Below are 15519 nucleotides of genomic sequence, written 5' to 3' on the forward strand. Positions count from 1 at the left end.
AGCCCTCTCCATGTGATCTGAATGCCCTCCCTGGGGGCTTCTTGGGACACCTCCCCTGCTCGTGCCCCGTGTCACTGGCTCTGAGAGGTTCACATCTAGCTTCAGAGGCCTTGCCTTAGTCTGTGTTTCTACTTGCTCTAAATACAGTGAGTGTCAACGTTCATATATCCTGCTCTTGAACAAACTGACCCACGCCTTCATGTATTACACCCCGACACTGTGTCACATACCCAAGCAGGCATTTGTGACTCAGTCACTGAGCAGGCAGGCCCGGTCTTCCCACACGGTGCTCCCGCCGGCCACTCGTTCACATGCAGCAGTAGCAGCACCTCTGTGTGCAATGTCGTGTCTGTGCCATTATTAGTACTTGTTATTACACGTTGCTTTGATTCTTTAATAAAGATTAGTGAAATAAAAATGAAAGTGCTGGTAAGAAGCATGTCTTTTAAAAATTACCGTGACCGAGAACAAGGTTTGGGGGGATTTGGGGGGCACACTTGGAAAGCAGCAAGTATGTTCCTTCATTTGGACGTTTGTTGGACCTAAGCCAATCACTGTACCCAGTTATGAAAGAAGAGAAAAGAGGGAACAGGTGTGAAATGTTGAAACTCTGTGGTCGAAGGCTGCGTTTAAAAGGGCAGATTTAAGGAGAGGTTTTGCGATTTGACTTAATGTGCAGATGGAACACCCCCGAGAAGATGGAAGTTGGGTGTTTATTTATTTTTAAATAAATTTATTTAATTTATTTATTTTTGGCTGCATTGGGTCTTCATTGCTGCACGCAGGCTTTCTCTAGTTGCAGCGAGCGGGGGCTACTCTTCGTTGTGGTGTGCGGGCTTCTCATTGCAGTGGCTTCTCTTGTTGCAGAGCATGGGCTCCAGGCACGTGGGCTTCAGTACTTGTGGCACGTGGGCTCAGTAGTTGTGGCTCGCAGGCTCAGTAGTTGTGGCGCACGGGCTTAGTTGCTTCGCGGCATGTGGGATCTTCCCGGACCAGGGATCGAACCTGTGTCCCCTGCATTGGCAGGTGGATTCTTAACCACTGAGCCACCAGGGAAGTCCCTGAAGTTGGGTGTTTAACTCTCAGTTAGACTTTCTCCAGTGTTTTCAGGAAACATTCAGCATGAAAGTCTTTACACAGCATATCTGATCCCTCGGTTTCTGCGGAGGGCTTCTCTCTTGCCCCCTCCCTGCTGTGCCCTGGCCGAGGACCCATTAGTAAACCTCTCTTAGTGTTGTGATCACTTTTGCTTTTTACCTTTTTTTTTTCCCTAATAAAAAAAAGGTTCATACCATTACATCATTGACATCCCTCTGAGTTGTGTAGTATAAACCTAAATAATTTTTGATAATTGCCTGTTATATTATGGATCTCCGATAATTTGTTCAGCCGTTCCCTGATTGATGACTTTCCATTAGTTTCTAATTATTTCACTCCACACTATGCAGTCCACATCCGTGTTTGTACGTGATAGTGCTTTTGATTTTGTAAGCTGGATTACCAGAGGCGGAAATGAAGGGTCAAATGATATGTATGTCTAAAAATTTAATAGCTTTTGCCATATTTCTTTCCCCCAATTGCACAGCAGTTATTACTCCTTCCAGCAACGTAGGGAGTGCCTTTTATCTCTCATCTAAAATTCCTGCCAGCTGAAGAGGTGAAAGGCATTTCATTGTGGCTTTTTTTAATGTATTTTTTTTTGGCTGCGTTGGGTCTTCATTGCTGTGCACAGGCTTTCTCTAGTTGCGGCGAGCAGGGGCTTCTCTTGTTGCGGAGCATGGGCTCTAGGCGCGTGGGCTTCAGTAGTTGTTGCCCGTGGGCTCAGTAGTTGTGGCTCGCGGGCTCTAGAGCACAGGCCCAGTAGTTGTGGCGCACGGGCTTAGTTGCTCCGTGGCATGTGGGATCTTCCCGGACCAGGGATCAAACCTGTGTCCCCTGCATTGGCAGGTGGATTCTTAATCACTGTGCCACCAGAGAAGTCCCTCAGTGTTGTTTTAATGTGCACTTTGTGGACGGCCAGTAAGCTTGAGCGACTTTGTGCATAATTGCATAATTGTTCACGGTTTGTGTTTCATTTCTACTCCTGTAAGTTACCGCTTCATGTGTTCTTTGCCCTTTTTTCTACTGGGTTGCTTTCTTTGTGTGTATGTGTTAAAATGGTCTTTCCTTTTTTAAATTATTAATTACTAAATTACGTTGATAGTAGATAATAATTTATTATTTTTAGATGAACTTAACCTGGCAAAATAGAAATGTAGTAATCTTCTCTTTTTTTTTTTAATTTAGGGAAGGCTCTTTTGTTTATTTATTTATTTTTATATTTATTTTTGGCTGTGTTGGGTCTTCGTTTCTGTGCGAGGGCTTCCTCTAGTTGCGGCAAGCGGGGGCCACTCTTCATCGCGGTGCGCGGGCCTCTCACTATCGCGGCCTCTCTTGTTGCGGAGCACAGGCTCCAGACGCGCAGGCTCAGTAGTTGTGGCTCACGGGCCTAGTTGCTCCGCGGCATGTGGGATCTTCCCAGACCAGGGCTCGAACCCGTGTCCCCTGCATTAGCAGGCAGATTCTCAACCACTGCGCCACCAGGGAAGCCCTAGTAATCTTCTCTTGGACCCCATCCTCAGTTTTTATTCTTAGTTCTACTGGTCTGAATCCAAAAACCTTGGAGCCACCTGTCTAACCCACCTCTTTGTTTTTTTTATGTTCCTTTAAAGTAAAAAGCTATGTATTTTTTTTCATTAGAAAAGTAACATAACATTATGATTTTGAAAAATAGAGGTTCAAAAAAGGAAAAACAAAAGTTTTCTTGCTACCCTAACATCTGGGTTGCTTTTTTATTGATTTGTAGTAGCTTTTGTCTGTTAGGTATACGCTTTTTGGCATATGTGCTGCAGATATTTTTTTCCCTTTTTTTGGTCTTTTGCTTTGTGTATAGTGTCTTTTGCCATAAAGCTTTCTTTCTTTTTTTTAAATTGAAATGTAGTTGATTTATAGTATTTCAAATGTACAGCAAAGTGATTCAGTTATACATACATGCGTGTGTGTGTGTGTGTGTGTGTGTGTGTATATATATATATATATATATATATATATACACACACATTCTTTTTCAGATTCTTTTCCACTGTAGTTTATTACAGGATACTGAATAGAGTTCCCAGTGCTATACAGTAGGTCCTTGTTGTTTATCTGTTTTATATATAGTAGTGTGTATCTATTAATCCCAACCTCCTAATTTATCCCTCCCCTGCCTTTCCCTTTGGTAACCATTTCTTTTCCATGTCTGTGAGTCAATTTCTGTTTTGTAAATAAGTTTTTACATTCCACATATAAGTGATATCATATGATATTTATCTTTCTCTTTATCTTTCTACTTACTTCACTTACTGTGATAATCTCTGGTTCCATCCATGTGGCTGCAAATGGTGTTATTTCATTCTTTTCTATGTGTGAATAGTATTCATTGTATATATGTACCATATCTTTTTTATCCATTCGTTTGTCAGTGGACACTTAGGTTACTTCCATGTCTTGGCTATTGTATATAAGCTGCTGTGAACATTGGGGTGCATGTATCTTTTTGTTTGTTTTTAAATTTATTTGGTTGCACCGGGTCTTAGTTGCAGCAGGTGGACTCTAGTTGTGGCTCGCCGGCTCCTTAGTTGCGGCATGTGAACTCTTAGTTGCAGCATGCATGTGGGATCTAGTTCTCTGACCAGGGATCGAACCCGGGCCCCCTGCATTGGGAGCACGGAGTCTTAACCACTGCGCCACCAGGGAAGTCCCCTGGGGTGCATGAATCTTTTTGAATTAGAGTTTTTGTCTTTTCCGGGTAAGTGCCCAGGAGTGGGACTGCTGGATCACATGGTAACTCTATTTTTAGGTTTTTAAGGAGCCTCCGTACTCTTTTCCGTAGTTGCCATAAATTTTTAAAACCTCTTTATGTTATTTGTATTGCTTTTCTTTATGCCATATAGTTTTCCTCACATGACACTACTTTTTTTGCTGAATTTATCGCGTGGTGTTTTAGAATTTTTGTTGCTAATGTGAATGGGGTTTTATTTTCTTTTTCCTTTCAACTGGATCTATGACAGGGAGAAAAACTATTGATTTGTATATACTTGTTTTGCTTCCAGACAACTTACTAAATTTTTCCCAGTTTTTAGTCTGTTGAGTCTTCCTGGCATATAGTCAGATCATTTCCAAATAAAGGTGATTTTATCTCTTTCCAATACTTCTTCATTTTCTTCTTTTGTAGTACAGGTTGTTAGGACTTCTGTTGAAGTTATTAAACCTCTCTTAGGGGTAAAGATCACGTCCTGCTTGGAGTCTTAGCCTTGGCCGTCCTGGGTCAGTCGCATCGTCATGTTTGCTCTTCACGGCAGAAGCCGTGGTATCAAGTGACTTCACAGCCAGGTTGTTCAGGCTCCTTCCTTGCCAGCTAGATTCTGAGCCCTTTAAAGTTGGGGACCATGTCCTCCCTGATTTTATGTCCCTCAGAACCCAGCAGAGAACGGGGCGCATAACAGGCACACGTTGGACTGTCAGATGTATTGAAGGCGCCCCCATTCTCTCCTTCCAGAGCCCCCCGCTTCTTCCTTGGAGCCTCCTCTGCCCTGCGGACTCTACATCAGATGACCAAGTGCTCTCTGTCCAGAGGGCCCTTCTCCCTTACCTGCCCAGAAGAATTTAGATTTTTTTTGAGCCTCTAGACCAGAGAAGTTCCCCTTCTCAGTCTTTATCAGCGTCACCTGGAGGGCCTGGTAAAACACAGATTGTGGGGTAACCCCAGGTTTCTGATTCACTTCGTCTGGGTTGGGACCCAAGGGTTTTGCATTTCTAACAAGTGTGCACGCTGCAGGCCCAGGCAGTGCAGCTTGAGAACCGCCGCTCAAGACTGGAGTTGGTGACCTCGTGGGTGGAAGGCTCAGAGTTCTTTGCGTGAACGAGGCAGATTCTGGTGCTGGTCCAAGTTCTGCTCACGTAGCCGGGTCCCCTTCCCTTCACCGGAGGGGTGTGTGCCGGGCCCCGTCCCTCCACTGCGATCCCCTGCACCGCGTCAGGGTGTGTGTCGGGGGCACGCGGTAATCATCTTTCACTGGGTAGGCGATGCCAAGTGAAAAGCATTGTCCAGGCTTAACGAAAACTCACTCCCCTTTCCACCCTGTCAGCCTCTGCACTTCGATACCTTCACGAAAACAGGATCATCCACCGGGATCTAAAGCCAGAAAACATCGTCCTGCAGCAAGGGGAGCAGAGAGTGAGTGACCCTCCAGGGCCTGGGGAGGGCGGGTGGCAGCTGGGCGGGGGAGGAACCCGCTTTGTGTGTTTGCGTTTCTTTGCTCACATATTTGCTTTGATCCTCTGGGAATGCTTTTTGATTTGGAACGAAATTCAGCGAAAAGTCTCGCTTGCAGATTGAGGCAAGTTTGAATGGACCACATTGTTAGTCATCCAAGTTGCAGGAATCTGATAAGAAAAATAATGTTTGTCTTCCAGCTGACACCCCCAGCCTTTGGGACTTGCACTTCTTGGAAATGGACTTTTTGTTTTCCATCTGTTTGAGAGCCTCAGCTTTTGAAGCTAACAGGGAGACCATCTATAAGTTGGTTCTGGACGTGGCCGAGAGGAGGCATTTGGAGCTGGCACCTGCCCATGGGGCCTGGTCCAGCCTGCAGTTTCCCCAGAGCTCTCAGGGACCTTCTCCGGGGCCCCCTGCTCAGGTGTGGGGTAACCTCCCCGCAGGGCTCGGCCCTGTGCTCTTCCTGGCCTTGTTTGTTCAGCTGGGTGACGGGCAGGGGCTCAGCGGAGTGGAATGCAGTAACTCAGCTCCCGGACCGTCTGATCTCTTCCACGCAGCTTCCTCCAGCATCCTAGGCGTGACCCATGCCTGTCCTAGCTCTCACCTTTGGCCCAGTTCACGCTCATTCCTGCCAGTTCTAAGATTTGAGAATTAAAGGTATTTACTGAGAAGGAACTGGCCTGGTCCTCCTTTGCGTCTAGGTTTAGCAATCCTGAGGGCTGGCGCGTGGTCTGCTAATTTTGACCTTCCTCTGGCAGTTGGTCGCAGAGCAAGGGGGAACATGTGCCTGGCGTTTTTACATTGTTTCCTTTTGCCCAAATCTACCATGTCTAGGGCACTCTCCTGTGTATTTGGTGGTCCTTTGGAACTTAGGGTCTTAGGATTGGGAATTCAGAAACATCCTCTGCTCTAACAGAGACATTCAGAATTCGTGAAGGACAGTGCACTCTCATAACCATCAGGTTTCTCCTCCTCCCGTTTTTTTCAGTTAATACACAAAATTATTGACCTAGGATATGCCAAGGAGCTGGACCAGGGCAGTCTGTGCACTTCGTTTGTGGGGACCCTGCAGTACCTGGTAAGAGACGGGGTTTCCATGTTTGTGTGTCAGTTTCTGTCTGATGGCCGTGTCTGTGGGTCTCTTCCTCCATCCTTGCCTTCTGCCATCTAAGTTTGCTGGCTCTTTGGGTGTTTCCTGGATGCCTAGGAACTGTTGTATGAGGTCAGACTCATAATCCATTCAAGTCAGCACGTTTTGCCAGCAGAGGCCTTACGGAGGGACGTGGTCGTCTTCTCATATCAAAAGGACCCTGCTCCTGGGCCCTCGCACGAGTCCCATAACCTCTCATGCTGCAGTATTTTATCTGAGGACAAAGAGTTTAAACCAGGTTCTTGCTGGTCTGTAGGGGGCCTCAGTTTCCACGTGGCGTCTCAGGGGCCATGGAGGAGAGGGCTGAGCTTCGAGCTCCCACCCTTTCTTTTTGTTATTTGGTCTTAATACTGTGGTTCTATTTGAGTCACTCATTCATCCAAGAAATATTGGTCAAGTGTAGTTTTAGAGTTTAGGAGGAAAGCAGGCATCACCCTGATAACACAAATAATGAAGAAATTACAATTGTGTTAAGTACTGCAAAGGGAAAGTGCAGGGTGTTATGAGAATATATTTTAGGAAGACCTAGCCTGATCTGGGACCTGAAGGATGAAGGGGGGAAAGGGGGACTGGGGGAGGGGGAGAGAGAGGAAGTTCCAGGTAAAGGGGTAGGACATGGGAGGCCAGAAGGTGTGGCAGGAACCAGAGAAGAAGGAAAAGGGTATCTCGAGTTGAGGCTGGAGAGAGAGATAGAGGACAGATTATTCACAGCCTTGTTGGCTGGGTTAGAGATTTTAAACTTTATCCTGAAACCTCTGGAGAGACATGGAAGGTTTTTAAGTGTGAGAGGGATCGGGTTTACCTTTTGAAGAGACCACGCTTGGTACCGCGTGGAGGGTGAATTGCAGGTAGTGGGGGAGTGGTAAGGAGGCTGTTGTGCTGAGCTGGTCCGAGCTGGTGGAGGGCCTTGAGGATGTAGAGGATGGTTCAAGAAATGCCTGGAAGAGACCCAGCAGGACTCGGTAGTAGATTGTTTGCAGATGATAGCCAGTACATGTTGATTAAAGGAGTCTACAATTTAAAAAAGAAAAACAAAAAAAAAGGTTGAAAGCCACTGGGCTCGACGAGCTTAATTATCCTACGTGGTTCTTATATAGAAAGAGAGAAAGCCATTATTGAGGTCCTTTTGAGTGTATCCATACTTTCCACTAACCCCACAACCGGGCAGTGGCCTGCCGGTTTATCTCCTGCCCTGGGGAGTAGGGGATTCAGAGCGGGAACTCGAGGCTGTGACTCAGCACGTGTGTCCACATAACGTGACCCTGTGGCTCCTGCCCGGTGTCCTCTGGACCCCTTGTCAGCTCAGCAGCAGTTAGTGAGGACCCCAGGCTCTGACAAGGGTGCTCGGCCAAATTGTTCACTTGCGGGCCTAAAACTTCTGTCCGTAACCGGACACAGAGGCTGACCTGTGCGTCCCCACGTGTTTCCTCTTGGTTTGGACTCCGTGGTCCTTCATGAGTGTCATGCCTCCAGCCAGCCCGGGCGCAGTCCTGCCTCCACGCCTTCGCTTGTCATGGTCCTTCCTGCGCGGACCTAAAGGTCTGCCCTGAGGCACTCTGAGCCGTTCCGTCCCGCCCCACCTGCGCTGGGAGGCTTCCCTCGGTCGTCCCCGCCTCTCTGCTTGGGCAGCAGCCACGCATCTGGCCTTTCCTACCTGACTGCAACGATCCGTCCCGCTGCCCGACCGCATGCTGTGGACCTCGCCGCTTTAGGGGACCGGCTGGCATGCAGTGTCCCGCTGCCCGACCGCATGCTGTGGACCTCGCCGCTTTAGGGGACCGGCTGGCATGCAGTGCATGCGCTGTGAACGGGTGTGCATGGCCGGGGTCACTCCCCTTTGTTGTCCGTGCCCTGTCTTCCCCTCCCTGCACAGTGCTGGGAAAAGGGTACACGCTGCACTCCGGTTCACCTAAAATACCCCCAGGCCCTTGTTTCAGCACCGGGACTGAACAAGGTCCAGAGAGATCCTAGGCACCACCTGCTGAACACGTGGTCTCCTGCTCACCTGGAGCGGGGCCCAGGGAGCACGGGGCACGATGAGAGGCTGGGTGCCCCGCTCCGTGGTAGACCCTCGGATGGGGAGCAGCTCAGGTATGTCCCGCCATTGTCACCGCAGGCCCCTGAGCTGCTGGAGCAGCAGAAGTACACGGTGACCGTGGACTACTGGAGCTTCGGCACCTTGGCCTTCGAGTGTATCACGGGCTTCCGGCCCTTCCTGCCCAACTGGCAGCCCGTGCAGTGGTGAGTGAGGGCTCGGGGCGGGCCGGCCGCCTGAAGGGGGCGGTGTCCCCCTGTCTTTGTCAGATGTCACCTCGCCTGTCCTGTCTCACTGGGCGCCCCAGGCTGGGCCTGAGACACCTGTGACCTGTTGCCCAGAGGAAGTCCCGTTAAGACCTGGCACGTGGTCAGTCTGAGCTCCAAAAGCCTGGAAAGATGGAAGGTTGTTAAGTGTCAACCTGGATTCTGAACCTTAACAGCTTTAAATCCAGTACTGTGTAAATGCCTGCTCTGTGCAGGGCAGGAGGTCATTGTGTTTACAGAGTGTGTGTGTAGTGTACGCTTACACCGAAAACGCTGTGCATTAGTAAACAAACAGCATGTTCACATGACAAATTATGAGCTGTATTTACATGAAAATTTATTGTTGACAAATTTTACTGTTTTTAAAAGCATCAAAAAGTGGCTTAAAATGTGAACTGAATACATTTCCAAAAAGAGATTTTCTAATAAAACAAGTCAAAGGATACAATTAAGTTTTTAAAAATTACTTTATATTTTGAAACTTCTTTTCTGATTATAATACTAACGTGTGGTTCATTGCATACATAAAAGTTAACCATTACTGAAATGCATCATTTAAAAACTAACAACCCCCTAAATCAGTTAGGTTGAGAGACCACACACTAATTGAAATGATGCGACTGTTGTTCAACATTATTTTTTTATCTCCAGTTTTTATTTTTTGGAGCAGTGTTAAGTTCATGTGGTTCAAACTTCAGAGCATAAAAGTGAGAAGTCATGGTTCCTCCCCACAGGCATCTGGTCCCGTTGATTTTGGGTCCACCTCTGAGGATGTCTTGTACGTGTACAAGCAAATGGGCATGTACCTGTTTGTTAACTCATTTATGTATGCCACCGCATTTTACCTCAGTGATAGTGTAATACGCACACTGCCCTGTACGTGCTCTTCCAGGATTTTTACACTGAGAATTTCCTCCGACTGCTGTGAACATATCTCTGTGTCTCCAGATTCTTCATTGTGCCTGTGTTTATTTAAAAAACAAAGTAGGTTACCATGCATACTCTCATAGAACCTGCCTTTCAGACTTGCTACTGAAAATGCTTTCTGTTCTTCCATGGTCTTTGTCACATCTGTTTGCTGTTCCACTGTAGTTGGTTTAACCTGCTCCCCATTACTGGAAGAATCAGTGGTTTATAATTTTTACTTCTTAAAATAACACCAAGAATAACATCATTGTAGGGAAATCCTTGTATGTCCGCAGTTATTTCCCTGGGATAAATTCCTAGAAATGGGATCAACAGATCAAAGATTATCCGCATTTTAAAGGTCTTCCATGTGCACTAACAAATTGCTCCACAGAAAGTTTGTATAAATAACGTTTCCACCAGGAACGTACAAAAGCTGCCCCTTTGTGGGTCCGCAATGGCTGTTGTCACGTTTCTCAGTATCTTTCTGGAAGTAGCGAAAACATTGACTTTTTCAAGGGACAGGTACTTACATCATGAGATTGTTTATTTATAAGAGTAAGATGTAGCCTTTGAAATCAATTCCAGAAGAGTAGTTTTGTGTGACGCGGTCCAGTTCAGTCACCATTCACATGCCAGACACTGGAAGAGATGAGCCGGGCACGGTCCCAGCTCCTGAGGAGCCTGGTGACCTGGCAGAGAGTGCCCTCCTGTGGGGACTGACTTTAGAAGAGGCAGCGCTCCTGAGCTGGGTTCTGGAGTGTTGAATTAGCTCATTACATGAGAGTCACACCTTACCATGTAACCATCACGACAAAAACTTTAAATGTCTGTACATCTATAGCGTTTTTAACTAACCAAGGAATTACTGCATTTTTTTCAGTTCAAATGTCGAGCGTTTCCATTATTTATAACAAGATGAGTTAAAGTCCATTAGAACTAGAAGAAGAAATGCTATTTGAAGCTATCCCTAATGGCCTGGCATCTTCATAGTAAGTTTTTTATCTTCAGAGCCAGCCTCCTGTACGGAGCCGGGAGGCCGGGTGACCACTTGCAGGCGGACATCTCTGAAACCCAGTAGCTGTGAGACGTGCCTGTCTTGTCTGCCTTGTAATGCCTCAGGCAGCTTTAGCAATTTCACTCTCATCTCAGGTGGCAGGTAGATAGTAACTTCAGGACAAATGAAATTTGAGCTTTATTATCCTATCACTGAGCTACTGTGAAGTGCATTTTAGGACCGGCCTAAGCAGTAAGCATTTCACTTACTGTGTCCTTTTCTTTATCTATATAGTTTCCCGTTGACAGACCGAGTTTCTATCAGAGGACCATCCCATTGTGTGTAATGACAGCCTGACTTAGAGCAGGCAGGTTCCAGCTGGACCCCACCTCTTCCAGGCTACGTGTGCTCCACATGGTCCGGTTCACCCCTTGCCAGTGAGGCTTCAGGGCTAAAGCATTTTTCATTTGAATTTCTTACGTGTTTTTGAAAAGGAAGGATGTAGGCATTTAGACAGAGTAGAAGGGGCACCAGACTTTGGATCTGAGTCCCCGGTGGTGTGACCTTGGGCAGGTCCCCTGATCTTCACTTCCTCACCGCTGAATGGGTGGCTGAAAACCGTCTGCCACATGGGGTCATCGGGCAGAGAAGGGCGTGTTCGCAGTCAGTGCTTGGTTATCCATGAAGCATTATTCAGACTTACGTCATCACCCTTGTCCCCGAGAAGATTTGAAACCAGTGTAAAAATTTGCTTCCTTCAAATACTATTTCAGATACATCAAAAGGGTCTCTAGAGTGGGAAATGTAACCGTTCATTCACCATCAGAAGTAACGCTTAGCCACACGCATTAAGAGGGAAGTGTGTGGTGCCTGCAGGTTTCACGTGAACAGGATCCTTGTGCAGTAATCTTGGTGTGCACGTCCTAATTTCATCCTCTACCAAAACGTGAGAGTTTGGTGTTCGATGAAAAGTAGAAGAAAGATAAGGATGAGCCAGGGTGAGGCCAGGAGTCAGCAGGACAAGGCTGAAGGTCAGTGACACTCACCGGGCAGTGCTGACGGCCTTAAACGCTCAGAGAAGCATCCTAGCAGGACGCAGACGCGCTGGCCGGCATCCCAAGGGGTTAGCTAGTGACCCGGGGGCATCCCGTCCGGTTGTCAAGTGGAAGGCTACCGGTGTAGAGGGGCTGTTGGCTGCTGGGTGACGCAGGGTCATCACGAGCGGCGTGACGGACCAGGCCCTGCGTCCGCAGGCACTCCAAAGTCCGGCAGAAGAGTGAGATGGACATCGTGGTGAGTGAGGACCTGAACGGAGCCGTGAAGTTCTCCAGCTCGTTACCCCAACCGAGCAACCTCAACAGGTACGGCCCCAGGCCTTCCCCTCCGCGTCGTGTCCTTCCTTTTTTAGAAGTGGAGGTCAGAGCAGACGTCCTGGTAGCTCTGACGTGGGGACGTCCTGCTGTGGCCGGCACCTGGCATAATCCATCTCAGTGTTAAACTTAGAACGCCTTCCCCCCGACCCCATCTAGAAGTCATCTCCTTCCCGAATTCACACAGCAATCTGTCTGTACCTCTCATCACTCCAAGAAGCTTCTACATCACGTGACATTTGGTTTTGCAGAGGGTTTACCTTCTGGTCAGCTGTAAGCCTTTGACGGCCAGGGGATTACGCTTTATTTCTCTTTGCCTGCAGCCTAATCGTGTGTTACTGTCAACAAACAAACCTTTGCCGTTTGAACGGCACTGCCGTCTGGTCTTAGAGCCAGAATATGAGCAGTCAGGTAATCCTGTCAGAATTGGGGGCTAGTACAGAGGAAAGCTGCCAGGCGGCCACACACAGCTGAGGAGCACGGAGCACAGTGACCATGAGTGTTTGGAGGACGGGGAGAGAGATACCGAGTGGACTAGCTGCGCGGGATGACTGGGCGGGCTGGAACTTTCTGGAAGGATCTGGAAAGACCTGCAGGACAGGCATGGGAAAGATGGGGGGCGGGGGGGCCCAGGAGCGGCAGCTCGTAGCGGTGCTGGCCTCTGCAGGGCTTTCTTGGGGGCACGGCGAGGGCCGCTCAGGGTGCCGGCGGGGCCCCGCCGGGCCGGGAGAAGTGAGAACTTTGTCGTGTGGACCTCGCGAGGGGTCCCCGGGGCGACCGACAAAGCGAATCGGCAGCGAGAGGTCTGGATCGTGTGGGCGGTTCTCCTGAGGTGGGGCGGGCCTGGGAAGCACATAGAAAGCTCCCTGAGGTTCTTGCACAGCCATCTGCTGAGACAGCCCTGATGTGAGGGTGTTGGCGCGGATCGGGGTGGGGGGGGGTGAGCGCCTGAGTGAGTCGTTTTGTTGGAAAGGCTCGTCTTTCCTTAGGTTAGTTCGTCCTCAGGGATCACTTTGGCCCCGTCCGCATGATGGTCACGTGCGTGTGAGGTGTGAGTGCCTTTCAGTTCCCACGCGGGGCCCTGAGGCTGGCTCTGGGCCCACACGCACGCGCGCACACACACACACACACACGTGCATGGCCCCCTCTTCTCAGCGTCCTGGCCCAGCGGCTGGAGAAGTGGCTGCAGCTGATGCTGATGTGGCACCCCCGACAGAGGGGCACCGACCCCGTCTACGGGCCCAATGGCTGCTTCAGGGCCCTGGACGACATCTTAAACTTGAAGGTGAGCCTGCGGGCTGTGGGCTGCCCGACCAGTGGGCAAACGCAGGCTCCCGTGAGGGCGTCTCCATGTGAGAGGGTGATGGGACCCCTTGCTGACCGACGTGGGTCATGAGGTCGTAGCTGTGGCCGGACAGGAGTGGGAAGACTCCTCCTGTGTGTGGCCCAGCGCTGGCCTTCCTCCCCAGGCCGGGCCTCTGGGAGGCTGGGAGGTGTGGGGAGTGGCAGGGGATCCGGGCGAGCAGGCAGGAGTCCATCAAGTGGTTTGTCCTGGGTTGTGTCGCAGCTGGTTCACGTCTTGAACATGGTCACGGGCACCATTCACACCTACCCCGTGGCAGAGGACGAGAGTCTGCCTAGCTTGAAGGCCCGGATCCAGCAGGACACAGGCATCCCCGAGGAGGACCAGGAGCTGCTGCAGGAAGCGGGTCTGGCCTTGACCCCCGACAAGCCCGCCGCTCAGTGCACCTCCGACGGCAAGGTGAGACCGGCCTCCTGCAGGCGCCCCAGCCCCACCCGACCCCGGGAAGCTGCTCGCCCGTCCCATCCCACTCCGTCGTGCCAGGCAGTCTGTTACCACGCAGGGCAAGCGCCTGCCTGTTTTGAGGTTGGAATGCGAGATCCCGTGAACCTGATAGGAGATCTGAGTCACCCCATGCTTCACCTGTTCCTTCCAGACCACTGGGAGTGCCTTTCTTTTGCCTTTGCTGCCAAAGTGATGCTTCATTTTTCCGAGTCAACCAAAACTATTTTTGACACACCTTGTGTGTGCAGAACCATGCTGATAGCTGCACAGAAAGAGCTGGAAAGTTAACGCAGGAGAGAGAGTCACTGGACAGTAAAGCAAACCATCTAAGTTGCACAATAAAGACAATCAGAGAATAAAACAGAACAGAGTAAGTTGTAGATAAGGTTTGCATTTGGGAATAAGTGTAAAAGGAACAGCCAAGGGAAGCAGAGGCCGCGGCCCCTAGGAAAGGCTCGGTGGGCGCCCGGCACCTGCTCTCTGAGGACGGTGCTGTCGGGACCCTCTGAAGACTCCCCCCGTTGTTGCTTGAGAAAAGGAGGGGCTGGGTCCACGAGGCCTCATTTTGCTCTTGTCCCTTTGCAGCTGAACGAGGGCCGCACCCTGGACATGGATCTCGTTTTCCTCTTTGACAACAGCAGGGTCGCCTATGAGACCCAGATCTCCCCACGGCCCCAGCCTGAAAGCGTCAGCTGTATCCGTAAGAACAGCGTGATCTTTTAAAAGATAATTACTTACAGTGCTTGGGACGAGGCTGGAGGGAGAGCCCTGGACCGAGGGAGGGGCCCCCCCTGAGAAGAGTAGCCCAGGTGAAGAGAGGAAAGGACATCCATCTTCAATTAATGTCAACCTCATTTAAACAGAGGACAGACAGTACTGCCCACAGGCCACTGAACTTGACCCACGTGACCATTTTCTTGATTTTTGAAGTCGTCTTCATATTTTAACAATCGATACGTGCACGCGATACCAAAAAATCAAAAAGATTGTACGGTAGGCAGTAAGTGCCTCCGTCTCCCCGGCTCCCCAGGGGAACCACTGCTGCCTGACTCCTGGGTCTACCTTCTGGGGTGTTCTGTGTGTCTGTAACTTTTGACGTGCCTGTGCTCTACCAGGGCACAAAAATGTCTGCAACCGTAACCAGGCCCAGCACCCGACACGGTTGTGCAGCAGCAGAGCAGTACATAACGGAGCAGTGTAGACGTGCCTGCGAGCCCCGCGGGCAGGAGGCGGTCCGTCGCAGGCGCCGCTCCCTGACGGTCGTGTGTGTCTCTGGCAGTGCAAGAGCCCAAGAGGAGCCTCCCGTTCTTCCAGCTGAGGAAGGTGTGGGGTCAGGTCTGGCACAGCATCCAGGCCCTGAAGGAGGACTGCGGCCGCCTGCAGCAGGGCCAGCGCGCCGCCATGTACGTGCCCGGTGGTTCGCCTTCGCTTGCTCGGAGCTGCCCGGTGGCCCAGCCGCAGGACGGTGGGAGAGGCGAGGGCCCGGGGGTGGCCGCTGGGAGAGCGAGCAGGGGAACGCTGGTCTGGAAGGGTGGGATGGAGGGAGGCTCCGTCAGACCCGACCAGGCCGGTGTGGTCGGCGGGCGGCGCAGGGGCGCGGACGGGGCGGGGCTGCCGGACGGAGGGCAGCTCCGGGACCGCGGAAGGGCTCGCTGCGGCGTGGGTCGGCCGCCCTCCCCTGACCGTCCT

At 50.3% G+C, this 15519-nt stretch overlaps 1 protein-coding gene across 5 annotated transcripts in view; it reads left to right on the forward strand.

The window, feature by feature from the left end:
* Positions 1-15519, forward strand: part of IKBKB (inhibitor of nuclear factor kappa B kinase subunit beta) — a 47514-nt gene that overhangs the window by 21864 nt on the left and 10131 nt on the right. For all 5 annotated transcript variants that reach the window (XM_036838601.1, XM_036838605.1, XM_036838604.1 and 2 more), the window contains 8 exons: positions 5169-5257; positions 6288-6377; positions 8566-8690; positions 11907-12014; positions 13179-13308; positions 13591-13785; positions 14416-14530; positions 15110-15233. In XM_036838601.1, coding sequence (XP_036694496.1) covers positions 5169-5257; positions 6288-6377; positions 8566-8690; positions 11907-12014; positions 13179-13308; positions 13591-13785; positions 14416-14530; positions 15110-15233 — 976 coding nt within the window. The remainder of the gene's footprint in view (positions 1-5168; positions 5258-6287; positions 6378-8565; positions 8691-11906; positions 12015-13178; positions 13309-13590; positions 13786-14415; positions 14531-15109; positions 15234-15519) is intronic.

This window comes from Balaenoptera musculus, chromosome 21, assembly GCF_009873245.2.
Source record: "Balaenoptera musculus isolate JJ_BM4_2016_0621 chromosome 21, mBalMus1.pri.v3, whole genome shotgun sequence".
NCBI lineage: Eukaryota > Metazoa > Chordata > Mammalia > Artiodactyla > Balaenopteridae > Balaenoptera > Balaenoptera musculus.